General features: G+C 33.7%; 1 protein-coding gene across 1 annotated transcript in view; it reads right to left on the bottom strand.

The window, feature by feature from the left end:
- Positions 1-15,000, bottom strand: part of LOC143700911 (AT-rich interactive domain-containing protein 3B) — a 67,849-nt gene that overhangs the window by 16,897 nt on the left and 35,952 nt on the right. Inside the window, exon 4 of the mRNA XM_077194674.1 lies at positions 14,388-14,460. Within this exon, the coding sequence (XP_077050789.1) occupies positions 14,388-14,460 (73 nt within the window). The remainder of the gene's footprint in view (positions 1-14,387; positions 14,461-15,000) is intronic.

The raw sequence follows: 15,000 nt of genomic DNA, 5'->3' as shown, positions 1-15,000 counted from the left end.
AAAAATTTCCATTTTCTGCATCAAACGATTCGTATTTGTTTACAAGAGCTGAAAGTACCATCACACTTATCGGCAAACAATCTTACTGTTAATTACAGCAGAAAACATTAACTAACAATAAACAACTCTGCATTAATCTTAACATTTAGTTCTGTTAACATCAGTTAATGCACTGTGAACAGTTTTATGAACTAACATTAACAAGTTAATAAATGCTGTAATATATACTGTAATATATATATATATATAGAGTTACCAGTTATATTAATATTGTTTATATTTGATTTGATCATGTCAGTAGCGAAAATGATGCATAATTATAGTAGAAGTATATTATAGCATATTTTTATAATTAATTGTCGAAGTTTTATTAATTTAAAATGTTTAATTAATTAGAAGGAATATAAAAAAAAACGGGTCGAGTGAACGATTCAATGACTCACTCAAACAATTCACTTGTTTCATTACTGGATGAATCAGAGTTTTGGAAGCGAATCTCTTGAACGAATGGTCACCTCTATGCTAAAAAATAAAATAAAAGAAGTAATTTCAGTTTATCCACTTCAAAATTTCACATTTAATTCTGTGCCGTTCCTTTTGCGAAATTTACTAGCAATTTCAGAGTGAAATCTTAGATCACTGAAATGACATTTAAAGTCGGCATGAAACGGAAGTTGAGATTGTCATTTTTTCCTTGTTGTGACGTATATCCGAGTGAAACGGCTTCTGAAATGCGGAAAAAATGTAGGGCGGGGCTTGATTTCGTCCTTCGGGAATGGAGGTTCGGTGTTTTGCAAACAAAATGGAGGCAGATTTGAATGCCAGTTTACATTCAGTTGTGGAGGATTTCTCTCCACCGGACTCCCCATCGTTACCCTACCATGAAGGATTTCTTATTGAGGAGCCCGGCGGCGAGAACGACTAAACATACACCTGACCATCATGTTGCTGGCTGCGATGACTGACAGGTTCTCTGAGAGGCGGTGCACCGATAGCCGCACCCTCATCGGCTCGGGCCGCACCCTTTCGCCATGCCTCGTGACCGAAAGAGAAGGTCGTTTCGAGGGGGGAGGGAAGGGTCATGTATTTGATTAAAGATTATAAGGGTACATGAATTTTAAAAAAATAATGAAGTGCACAGATAAATCATTTATAATAAACACAACAATATTTCATTTTAATGCCATTAAAAACGACTTTAGTTTTTTTTTTCCTTGAAAAATATGTCTTCATGTCTTAAAATATCTCGAATGTACCTCGACACCCTTGCCTCATTTAGTATACAATATCCCACATCATCACACACACTTCACCATACCTAGAGATCGGCATGGGGAACTTTACACAAGATCATCTATCAATGCAAATCATACCAGCTATTAGCCTAACTGAAATAACACCATGACAATCTCTAGGTATGATGAAGTGTGTGATAATGTGGGATATTTTAATTCAAAGGCCAAGGGAACTTTATCAGGATGCATATTATCCTGAATCCATGAAACAACTGGCCTTTAAAAATAAAAATCTGCTGTCTGTATGGGAATTTAACTGGGGGGGGGGGCCTGACTTACGCAACCTGTATTTTATAGAATAACATTTATTTATTTACGATACATTATTCATTCACAAAGAAAATTGGTGTCCTTAAAGGTTGGATTTTTCCTCATTTTTAAATTAAGGCATTAAGATAAATTTCCAAAAGATGATTTTTTATTCCTCTTTTTAGTCAACTTTAGCAAGGGTGTGTTCACTTAAACTACCCACCTTACGTAGTTCTATGAATATGCATGTTCTCGTTCTTATACGAGAATACTTTTTGTGCGCAAAAAAAACAAAAATAACGACTTTATTTCAACTATTCATTTCCTTCTCTGTGGGCCTCGAGTGAGTTAGCGTAGTGTGATAGCGTAGAGCTACGTCACACATAGGCTCACTATTGGCCGACGCTGGTCATGTGTGTGATGTGTGTGACGTACAACACAGAAGCTTGCGCTTTTACACTAGTGAACTCACTCGAGCTCACAGAGAAGGAAATCAATAGTTGAAATAAAGTCATTATTTTTGTTTTTTTTGCACACAAAAAGTATTCTCGTCGCTTGATAAACTTAAGATTGAGCCACTGTAGTCACTTGGACTATTTTAACTAGTGATCGACCGATATTGATTTTTTATAACCGATACCGATTATTTGCATGTGTATGTGCCCGATAACCGATATGCAGAACCGATATTTATTTACTGTTATACTTCTGTTTTTGACACAATTATTACAACACAAATGAACTGAACAAACCATTTTATTTATAACAATCACTCCCTCCTATATAATATATATATATATATATATATATATATATATATATATATATATATATAATCACTCCCTCCTATATAATATATAATATCCCTCCTATATAATATATACATATAAAACTTTATATTTATACACAAATAAATAGAGGGGTCTGAGTCCAAAAAATAAAGTGCCTTTGTTTAAAAATAAAAGCTTTGATGAGGTAAAAACTAAGGCACAAAAATTATTCTAACATACTGGGGGGGAAAAAATCTAAATTACATGATTTTTAGTAGCTATTTTAGTAGTGTAACTTAATACTCCCAGTTAAGCAGAACTAGTTGTAGAGTAGAAAACAGAGTGTTTCAGCATTCTGCTCTGTAAGCCTGCTTCGTTTGCTTTCATAAATGGTAAATAAATCAAATTACAATAAAAACATTTATATTATTACATTATATAATTTATATCTAAATTATACATTTAATTTATAAGCATCAGCAGCAACAATGTTAACAATAGGCAAAATAAATGTTAAAAGTCTTAATGTTTTCATATGGAGAAAATAATGTACAGGGGAGTCATATCACCTTTGCAGAAATGCAATTCATTTTAAACAGTTTTAGAAGGTTTATGTGCCGTTTGTTTAAACTAAGAGTGAGGAATAATTCACTGGGTAATATTAATTCACTGAATAATATTAGCTGGAATATAACATTGTCAGGAAAGTAACAAACAAAACAGCATATACATCATTGCATTTTCCAACTAGTATGTTATTAATTATTAATAATATTTTTGTAGGTCTAGATCATGAAATGCTTTCTGACAAAGTGCTGTTTATCTATGCGCATTTTCACAGAACTATATATAGGCTACTCAACCGCGATCGCACGTGCAGATAATAAATAATTAATTTCCACAAAGAGGTATATTTAGATGTGTATTAGCGAAATAATTGCTATGTAGTAAATGATAATATAATCTAGGTTGTTTAAACGAGATAATCTTGTCAAAAGTTTCATTGAGTGGCCGTGCTTGAGCATTCCTGATCGACCCAGCAAATCCGATATTACAAAACCGATACCCGATTATGGGAAAATGCTTAAATATCGGGAAAAATATCGGTAAACCGATACATCGGTCGATCACTACTTTTAACGATGTCTTTAATAACTTTTCGGGGAACAAGTTTCAATCCCTTAGAAGCCTATGGAGGAGTGATCCAGCTCTCAGATTTAATCACAAATATCTTAATTTGTGCTGCGAAGATGAACGAAGGTCTTACGGGGTTGAACAACATGAGGGAGAGTAATAACTGACAGAACTTTCATTTTTGGATGAACTATCCCTTTAAGAATACTGTCTGCAATAAAGCGCACTGAACTGAGGAGAGAGACGTGTAACGTGACTCCGGTTCATGAAGACGGCTCACCTGGACAGAGAAAAGCAAGACAGCAGAGGACGGCACTCAAAAGCCTTGATGGCGCGAAAAGTGAGACGGCCAATTTATGTGTAACCGGAGTGTGTGTGAGTGTGTGTGATCCTCCGGGGAGCAGAAGAGATCAGGATCTTATCAACACCTCATCGAAACACGAGCAGACCCTCATGGAGAAACACACTTCACAAGCTTATTTCACATGAAACACACTGTAAGACCAAGAGGAAAGATGCTCTCGTGTCACAGCCGGAGGTCACACACACACACCCTGAGGTCACACACACACTCTGTCAGAGGTCAGATATAGACAACAGCCACTTCCCATTATAATCAATGAGTGAAGATGAAGCCATCCGCTGGAGAGATCATTAGTGCTGGAGACACACAACTATTGCTCCATCTGATGCTTTATTCACCAGTCTGGGGTCAGGCTGCGTCATTTCATTAAAAATACAGTAAAAATTTTAATTATTATTGCACTTTAAAACAGCAGTTTTATATGTGAATATATAGTAAAGTGTAATTTATTCCTGTGATTAAAGCTGCATTTATTTAATTAAAAATACAGAAAAAAATCATAAAATATTATTGCACTGTAAAACAACTGTTTTCTATGTGGATATATAGTAAACTGTAATTTTTTCCTGTGATCAAAGCTGAATTTAATTAAAAATACAGTAAAAATCAAAAAAAAAATATTATTGCACTGTAAAACAACTGTTTTCTATGTGAATATATTGTAAAGTGTAATTTATTCCTCTGATCAAAGCTGAATTTATTTAATTAAAAATACAGTAAAAATCCAAAAATATTATTGCACTTTAAAACAGTTGTTTCTATGTGAATATATAGTAAAGTGTAATTTATTCCTGTGATCAAAGCTGAATTTTCAGCATCATTACTCCAGTCTTCAGTGTCACATGATCCTTCAGAAATCAGTATAATATTATCAGTGTTGAAAACATCATATGTTTTTTTTTTAAAGATTCTTGGATGAATAGAAAGTTCAAAAGAACATGCATATTCACAGAACCCCGTATACTAAATGAGGCAAGAGTGTCGAGGTACATTCAAGCTATTTTAAGGCATGAAGAATATTTTTCAAGGAAAAAAGCGTCTAAATATGTCATTTTGGTGATCAAAGATTAGTTTTAAGGGATAAAATGATTGACTACAGGGGGGTTAGGGTTAGGGTTAGGGTTTATAAATAAGTGCAGATGTGAAGGTAGTTTTCCTGACAAGCTGCTGCTGTTTGTAATTGGTATTACATTAAATTAAACTAATCTAACTAGTTTAAGCGGCGTATGTGTCCATTACACAAATAAAGAAGGTTACAATTTTCCACCTGGTTATTATTTAGTGGTAAATAGTATTGATGATGCAGTTCACAGACACATAATACAGTATAAAAACAGACCTGCAACTATTTAAAGGTTTTCTTTGGTGTAAAAAATCATGTTTTTTTGTCTTGTTTTCCAACACAGTAAGTTATCCTTAAAACAAGATATATTCACTGATGATTTCAGAAAATATCACTAATTTTGTGATGTTTTGCATAAAACAAGAAAAAGCTGTATATGTCATCGGGGTCAGAAAAATATATATTTTTTTCCTTTTGAATTAAATTATTTTTCTGACCCCACTGACATTGAACTTCTCAGGTAAATGTTTTTAAGCATGATTAATTGTATCAGAAAACAAGACAGATTTTTCACAGAGCTGTCAAAGTTAATAAGATAAGATTGATTAAATAAGTCCAAATCAGCAGACGGAACTGAATGTGATAATAACTATGAAAAACATGACGTTTATCACATTTAAAGTAGGAACAGCTGCAGGGATCGAGTGTCTTTCAGCGAGAAGAAAAGAAAAGAGCGATAGGACCTTAAACAGGATGAGTAGGCATTTATAACCATCCAGAGCGAAATGATAAATGCCTTTCAGCTTCTAACATATCATTTAAAATACATCCAGAATGTTATTTTGGACCGAAAATGCATTTACGCACTCTTATAATCAGAGATAAATACATAGGGACTAAGAATAAAGTGCTGATTCAAGGGCCCGCACCCGGTTTCTGTCTCAGAGAAATCACTGGATTCGGTCGGAGTGAACTGTTGTTTTGCTATGAAGCTTCATGTCTTCATCGTGTTGTCTCTCTCTCTCTCTCTCTCTCTGAGTTGTGTGTTTCAGAGGTTCATCTATCACGCTGTGAGACACGGGCCCATCAGAACAGCTTATTCTAGTGTATGAAACACACACATAATCTGATATTACAGGACTAGTTCAGTCCAAAACACTCATGTTACTCCAAACCTGCACAAAAGGGGATGTGTTTAAACTAAATGTGGTCTAAAAACATTGACTTTCTATGGAAGCTTGTTTCCGCCACAGAATAAAAAAATAAAGAAAGGTAACTGTGACTCTATATCTCATAATTGCATGATATAAAGTCAGAATTGCGAGATATTAAGTCAGAATTGCGAGATATAAAGTCAGAATTGCGAGATATAAAGTCAGAATTGCGAAATATAAAGTCAGAATTGCGTGATATAAAGTCATAATTGCGTGAAACAAAGTCAGAATTGCGTGATATAAAGTCAGAATTGTGAGATAAAAAGTCAGAATTGCGTGATATAAAGTCAGAATTGTGAGATATAAAGTCAGAATTGGGAGAAATAAAGTCAGAATTGGGAAATCTAAAGTCAGAATTGCGACATATATAAAGTCAGAACTGCGTGATATAAAGTCAGAATTGCGTGATATAAAGTTAGAATTGTGTGATATAAAGTCAGAATTGCGACATATATAAAGTCAGAACTGCGTGATATAAAGTCAGAACTGCGTGATATAAAGTCAGAACTGCGTGATATAAAGTCAGAATTGCGTGATATAAAGTTAGAATTGTGTGATATAAAGTCAGAATTGCGTGATATAAAGTCAGAATTGGGAGAAATAAAGTCAGAATTGGGAAATCTAAAGTCAGAATTGCGACATATATAAAGTCAGAACTGCGTGATATAAAGTTAGAATTGTGAGATATAAAGTCAGAATTGCGAGATATAAAGTTAGAATTGTGTGATATAAAGTCAGAATTGCGTGATATAAAGTCAGAATTGGGAGAAATAAAGTCAGAATTGGGAAATCTAAAGTCAGAATTGCGACATATATAAAGTCAGAACTGCGTGATATAAAGTTAGAATTGTGAGATATAAAGTCAGAATTGCGAGATATAAAGTTAGAATTGTGTGATATAAAGTCAGAATTGCGTGATATAAAGTCAGAATTGGGAGAAATAAAGTCAGAATTGGGAAATCTAAAGTCAGAATTGCGACATATATAAAGTCAGAACTGCGTGATATAAAGTTAGAATTGTGAGATATAAAGTCAGAATTGCGTGATATAAAGTTAGAATTGTGTGATATAAAGTCAGAATTGCGTGATATAAAGTCAGAATTGGGAGAAATAAAGTCAGAATTGGGAAATCTAAAGTCAGAATTGCGACATATATAAAGTCAGAACTGCGTGATATAAAGTTAGAATTGTGAGATATAAAGTCAGAATTGCGAGATAAAAAGTCAGAATTGCGTGATATAAAGTCAGAATTGCGTGATATAAAGTCTGAATTGTGAGATATAAAGTCAGAATTGGGAGAAATAAAGTCAGAATTGGGAAATCTAAAGTCAGAATTGCGACATATATAAAGTCAGAACTGCGTGATATAAAGTTAGAATTGTGTGATATAAAGTGAGAATTGCGTGATATAAAGTCAGAATTGTGAGATATAAAGTCAGAAATGCGAGATATAAAGTCAGAATTGCAAGATAAAAAGTCAGAATTGCGAGATATAAAGCAAGAATTGCGAAATCTAAAGTCAGAATTGCGAGATATAAAGTCAGAATTGCGAGATAAAAAGTCAGAATTGCAAGATATAGAGTCAGAATTGTGAGATATAAAGTCAGAAATGCGAGATATAAAGTCAGAATTGCAAGATAAAAAGTCAAAATTGCGAGATATAATGTAAGAATTGCGAGATCTAAAGTCAGAATTGCGAGATATAAAGCAAGAATTGCGACATCTAAAGTCAGAATTGCAAGATATAAAGTCAGAATTGCGAGATCTAAAGTCAGAATTGTGAGATATAAAGTCAGAATTTTGAGATATAAAGTCAGAATTGCGAGATATAAAGTCAGAATTGCGAGATAAAAAGTCAGAATTGCAAGATATAGAGTCAGAATTGTGAGATATAAAGTCAGAAATGCGAGATATAAAGTCAGAATTGCAAGATAAAAAGTCAAAATTGCGAGATATAATGTAAGAATTGCGAGATCTAAAGTCAGAATTGCGAGATATAAAGCAAGAATTGCGACATCTAAAGTCAGAATTGCAAGATATAAAGTCAGAATTGCGAGATCTAAAGTCAGAATTGCGAGATATAAAGTCAGAATTGTGAGATATAAAGTCAGAATTGCGAGATATAAAGTCAGAATTGCGAGATATAAAGTTAGAATTGCAAGATATAAAGTCAGAATTGTGAGATATAAAGTCAGAATTGCGAGATATAAAGTCAGAATTGCGAGATATAAAGTCAGAATTGCAAGATATAAAGTCAGAATTGTGAGATATAAAGTCAGAATTGCGAGATATAAAGTCAGAATTGCGAGATATAAAGTTAGAATTGCAAGATATAAAGTCAGAATTGTGAGATATAAAGTCAGAATTGCGAGATATAAAGTCAGAATTGCGAGATATAAAGTCAGAATTGCGAGATATAAAGTCAGAATTGCGAGATATAAAGTCAGAATTGCAAGATATAAAGTCAGAATTGTGAGATATAAAGTCAGAATTGCGAGATATAAAGTCAGAATTGCGAGATATAAAGTTAGAATTGCAAGATATAAAGTCAGAATTGTGAGATATAAAGTCAGAATTGCGAGATATAAAGTCAGAATTGCGAGATATAAAGTTAGAATTGCAAGATATAAAGTCAGAATTGTGAGATAAAAAGTCGCAATTATCTTTTAAAATGTTTTATTCTGACGGAAACAAGCTTCCATAGACTTTCAGTGTTTGGGTACATTTTCAGAAATTCCACCTTTTTTAGAGCAAATGCAAAAATATTGAGATACTGAATATAATAAAAATTTGGAGAAAGTTCACTCGAAGATATTTAGGCACAACTACTGTTGGACAGTTGATTACAAATGTATATGTAATATAAAAAATGTTATTTTTCACAAAATTTCAAAGAAATTTCGAATCATATGATGAAAGTTTTTGTAACATTGCATGGGGGTTTCAAATATTAAAATATGTTTCTTTTTTATTTACTCATTTTTAGTTCATATCCCATTAAGACTGCTGTTGTATATTTTTAACATGCATTATTTAATTATTTTTTTGTATCAAAAGTTACATTTTCTTTATAAATAAAATTAAATGCTTTGTAAACAAATGAGATTGAATCATTAATCATTAATCACATTACTAATTTAAATATCTAAATATTTATCGTTAAATATTTATGCTGATTCTAACCAATCGTATAAATGCATTATAAAAATATAATTTAAATTAAATTAAAAAAGCAAATTGTCAATAATAAACTGATTTTTTGAGAGCAGAAATCTTACCTGTTTCATTTTGTCATATGAGTTTATTAGTTTGTTTTTGTTAAAGGCGGGACTTGGTTCTGTGCGTGGCTGTTGATTGGCTGTTGAGATGTGGGCGTGGCTCTCTCTAGAAGGGGCGGGGTTTAAGAGCACTAAGCGATTGGAGAATCCTGCAATACTGGAAGATCCACATTTTGATTGAACATCACGAGGTCAAAACATTTTGGTTACACTATTTCATTAGTCCACTTTAGACATTTTACCAACTATAAGTAACTTTTCTGTAACTAAATGTCAACTAACTCTCATTAGTGTATTAGTAGACTGTTAGGTTAGGGCAGGGCTGGACTGGCCATCGGGTATACCTGGCACTTTCCCGGTGGGCCGACGTGCTTTTTGGGCCGATAAAGATCATTCTTAAAAAAAATTAAAACATTTTTTTATCTGAACGGCCCACAATACGGTGTAACGTTAATGCATTGGACAAAAAAAGTCAGCGTAGGTTTTTTTTTTCTCCACAGACCGGCCCATGAAACGCATAGATCAGCGTCCCATTGGTTCTTTTCTTGATTGACACTGGGCTGGTCCAATCACATCATTAAACTCCTCCCCCTTTGGGCTCTGAGCGAGCGTGCAGTGTCAGTGTGTATCTGTCGAACTAGTCAGAGATGGAGAAGAAACGCAAGGAATGTGCAGAGAAATAGCGTGGAAAAAAAGAAACGGGTCCTTCAAATGTCTGATGAGGATATTGAGGAGGATCAGGAGAGAATGAGTGAGTGTAGAGAACTGTGGTAAGGTGTACTTTCGGGCAGGAACCCATTCCCCAGTTACGCATAATTTACACAGCTGCATAGTTGACGATTACGCATTTTACTAGAATTGTAATGAGACGCGTTTGTAAACCATGTTTTCCGCCAAAATAAAAGATCATGTGTTTATCTCTTTCACGCATAGAAATTAGTACAAAACTAATTATGAAAGTTGCTTTTATTTTTCCAGTGCATTTGTTTTACAGTATATGGCTATTACTGTCATGGGATTAATATTATAACTATTATTATGTAGTAGTGTAATGCAGACAGACACTATATCACAGCTAAAAGAGTGTTGAGTTTTGTATTTGTTCAATTTGCACACTGATTATGGGTTGGAGCTCTTAATTTTTAACTCTCAAAATGCACCAGATTGATGAATTTAACATTAAATTTTGTTTAATTTTTTTGTTTGTTTCCCCCGAACCCCCCTAAAGGGACAGAGATCCACCCAACACGGATTTCCCAAAAATCCTTTATCAAACACTGGTATTGCTATGCCAATGCAGCTTATAGCTTGTTTTAGGATTCATCATTGTGGAGTAGTTCTATTGTATTTTACAATTAGTAGTTATTTCATCTATTAACTCTTACTCATTCCTACTCACTCATTACATGGCATTAGTGGTTTTAATATGAGTTGATATACATATTCAGTGGCGTGAAAATATCGGTTGCGTTTATGATTTTATGTAGTGGGCCAGTCTGGGCCAAAATGCCCGGGACGGTTTTTAGTCCCAGTCCAGCCCTGGGTTAGGGTTAGGTGTTAGGGTTTGGGTTAGTAGAATAAGTTGAATATCTGTTGGAGATCATTAAAATAAAGAGTTAGCAGATATTAACCATAAAGTCTACTAATACTCTAATGACAGTTAGTTGACATGTAGTTGCAAAGTAGTTAGTAGAATGTCAGAAGTGGACTATTGAAATAAAGTGTTACCAACATTAGTTAAATGAAACACAAGCACAGACGAATTGTTTAAGACCTATAACATGCATTTAGAAAACAGATGAATTTCCACGAAATGGTGCGATTGAACTATTTCCATTAAACTGGAGCGATCTGATGAAGATCTGGTTCAGATTAAGATCCCTCTGCACCTGTGACACGACATCGAACCACAACTGGAGCAGGTGTTGTGTTTAAAACATCTGTGTGACCTCCTTAACATCTCAACACACACACTCAATCATGGACGGGAAACTTCCACTTCACTACATTATAAAGCATAATACAGAAGTCAACATTTGAAGTGGATCAAAACCTTTCATCAAAGTTATGCATGAATTTTGAACATTACCCGTTCTCGTCTTAGGACAACTTTGATTAACTTTTTTGATCCACTTCAAATGTTGACTACTGTATCATACTTTTTACTCCACTACATTTAATAAAAACGTTGTTCATTGTTGTTTCGAACTGAAGAAATCGCAACCCGACACCCAAACTGTTAAATCGATTCACACATCTCACTGAACGACTCATTCGCGATTCAAACTGTGAAATCGATTCACACATCGCACTGAACGATTCATTCGCGAAACAAACTGTTAAATCGATTCAAACATCGCACTGAACGATTCATTCGCGAATCAAACTGGGAAATCGATTCATACTTCGCACTGAACGATTCATTCGCGCAACAAAACTGTAAAATCGATTCACACAGCGCACTGAACAATTCATTCGCGAATCAAACTGTGAAATCGATTCACACATCGCACTGAACAATTCATTCGCGGATCAGACTGAACCGATTCTAGCTGTTCTCGAATCAACAACTCACTGATTCAATGATCCGGTCAAAATGAACCGGGAACTTGAAAGGAGCAAGAATTAAGTTTTAGTACAATTTAGATTTAATTACTGTAAATTAAAATCATATTTAGGACAACTTACTGTTGTTTTGTGAACTAAATCTGCTGTAAAAGTGTATTGCAAGTATAAAAAATATAATGTATGATAAGTTGTTGTAACAAAATAAAAAGCTGGCTTATCATATATTATAAACGTTTATAACAAAATCTATTTAATAAAAGAAAAGAAAATATAATTCAGTCTGAATAAACCCACAAACAAAATGAATATTTATATAATAAAACAATCTATTCTTATATAATGTAATATAATATAATATAATATAATATAATATAATATAATATAATATAATATAATATAATATAATATAATATAATATAATATAATATAATATAATATAATATATGCTGCCTTATGTCCCACTGGGGGGATGAAGAGGGTTAAGTAAATAATATAATATAATATAATATAATATAATATAATATAATATAATATAATATAATATAATATAATATAATATAATATAATATAATATATGCTGCCTTATGTCCCACTGGGGGGATGAAGAGGGTTAAGTAAATAATATAATATAATATAATATAATATAATATAATATAATATAATATAATATAATATAATATAATAAAAAAGTCTGATTAAACCCTCAAACCTTCATTTTGTATGATGGAAGACATTTGACTATTTTTGTGTGCTTTACAACAGTGTTTTGTATATTCTTTGGCAAAACGTGATTGAAATTTAAACTGCATAATTATTGCAGATACTCTAATAATTACGATTAGCACGATCACAATCAGACGATTAATCAACAGTTTTTATCAATAGTTCATTGATCAGTCATTTGTACTTTTAGTCAATTACTTTTGTACTTTTACTCAAGTAATATCAAAAATGAGTGCTTTACTTTCACTTGAGTAATATTTTATTAGTGTCTGGATGTGTGTACTATGTGTGTGAGAGTGACACAGAAACACGTCTGTGTTTGACACTTGAAGTGTGTGAAGCTCAAGCCCTGTGTGTGTGTTGAAACTGCAGAACATGTGTCTTTCCTGAAGCTGCTCGATACGGGGCATCAGCCTGACGGTCCGTAAAAAACAGCTGCTGAAACACACACACACACACACACACACACACACACACACACACACACACACACACACACACACACACACACACACACACACACACACACACACACACACACACACACACACACACACACACACACTTCCCTGTATTAAAGCACTCGACACAGAAGTGAGATTCTGCGGTTTTCCTTCCTCTCCGTCTCCCAGAGTCTCAGGCACAGTTTCACGATCAGCAGATTCAGCTTATCTCATCATATATGCACGAATCATACGCATAACTGACTTTAACACCAATGCAAATCTCAGAAAATAAAAAGTGAGCGACGAGGAGTGAGAGATCGTCCAGCTTTTGCAGACGGGAGGGTAAAATGAACACTTTTTACAGACACACGACTGAAATCAATGTTTTTGACTCTCCAGGCTGAATTGATTTGATCAGAAATACAGTAAAAATAGTGAAATATTATTACCATGTAAAAGAACATGTTTCTATGTGAATATATAGTAAAGTGTAATTTATTCCTGTGAATTTTCAGCATCATTACTCCAGTCTTCAGTGTCACATGATCCTTCAGAAATCACTATAATATGATGATTTGATGCTCAAGAAACATTTATGATTATTATCAGTGTTGAAAACAGTTCATATTTTTGTTTTCAGGGTTCTTAGATGAATAGAAAGTTCAAAAGAACAGCATTTATTTGAAATAGAATCTTTTGTACCATTATAAATGTCTTTACTGTCGTCAAAAAATCATAATGACAACAAACTTTTAAATGTTCCCAATTCCCAAGGAATGCATGAAATAATTTTTATTTATTTATTATTATCTTGCATGCAATTGAAGTCTCTTAGGATAAAAGCGTGTTCTCGGTCTCAGCTGTACTGCACAGTCAATGAGTCTGGTTCTTCAACTTGTTGATATGAAGCACCGCTGTGTGTGTGTGTGTATGATTTTGTGTTTAAATATGTGTGTGAAACCGCTGCAGGTCAAACCCCTGACGGGCCCCTCCGCACTCAGCACGAATAAACACACATCCAGATCTTCAGGTTTCAGTCCAGACATGAAGCATCAGTCGCACAGGCTTTACACTAACAAAACACACACACGTTCTTGAGACATGCATGTGTGCACATGCTCCAGAACACACACACACACATGGGCACACACACACGCACACAATTCTTGAGACATGCATGTGTGCACATGCTCCAGAACACACACACACACACGTTGAGAGCGGATCCTGGAATATAAACTCACTCCACTATCACACTGAGATTAATCATCAAACTCGCTCACCTCGTTTCTGCATGAAGGTGAAAAGGTCATCGAGGAACTCCTTCCTGTGCGGGTCGTTATCCAGCTCATATAACTGTCCCACACACACACACACACACACACACACACACACACACACACACACACACACACACACACACACACACACACACACACACACACACACACACACACACACACACACACACACACACACTTCAGTGAGATTTAATCTTCATTCACATAATCTTCATGAATTAATTTATTACATTATTAATTGAATTGGTAACACTTTACAATTAGGTTCCAACTACACTAGTTAATGTGAATTAACAATAAAAAATACCTGTAAAGCATTTATTAATTGGTTGATATTAGTTTCATCCAGTGTTATTTTAGTGTCATTGAGATACTAATATAGTTTTTATTGATAGTTTTTTTTTTCATAATATTGTTGATTTTGTGTTTTTGTCATCTGTAAAAAAATGCTAATACATCTATAGTTTTTCTTTGTTTTTATTTTAGTTTAAGTTATCTTCATCAAGATTATAATTTTTCTTTGGCAACAAGCTGAAATCAAATAAGTTTAAGTTTATCATTTCAGTTAACATGAATTTTCTCATGGTTTTCATTT

This window comes from Siphateles boraxobius, unplaced genomic scaffold (assembly GCF_051911475.1).
Source record: "Siphateles boraxobius isolate OS27281-9 unplaced genomic scaffold, OSU_SipBor_1 32, whole genome shotgun sequence".
NCBI classification, from domain to species: Eukaryota; Metazoa; Chordata; class Actinopteri; order Cypriniformes; family Leuciscidae; genus Siphateles; species Siphateles boraxobius.
The sequence above is the reverse complement of the archived record's forward strand: the minus strand, read 5'-3'. Positions and strand labels throughout refer to the sequence as shown.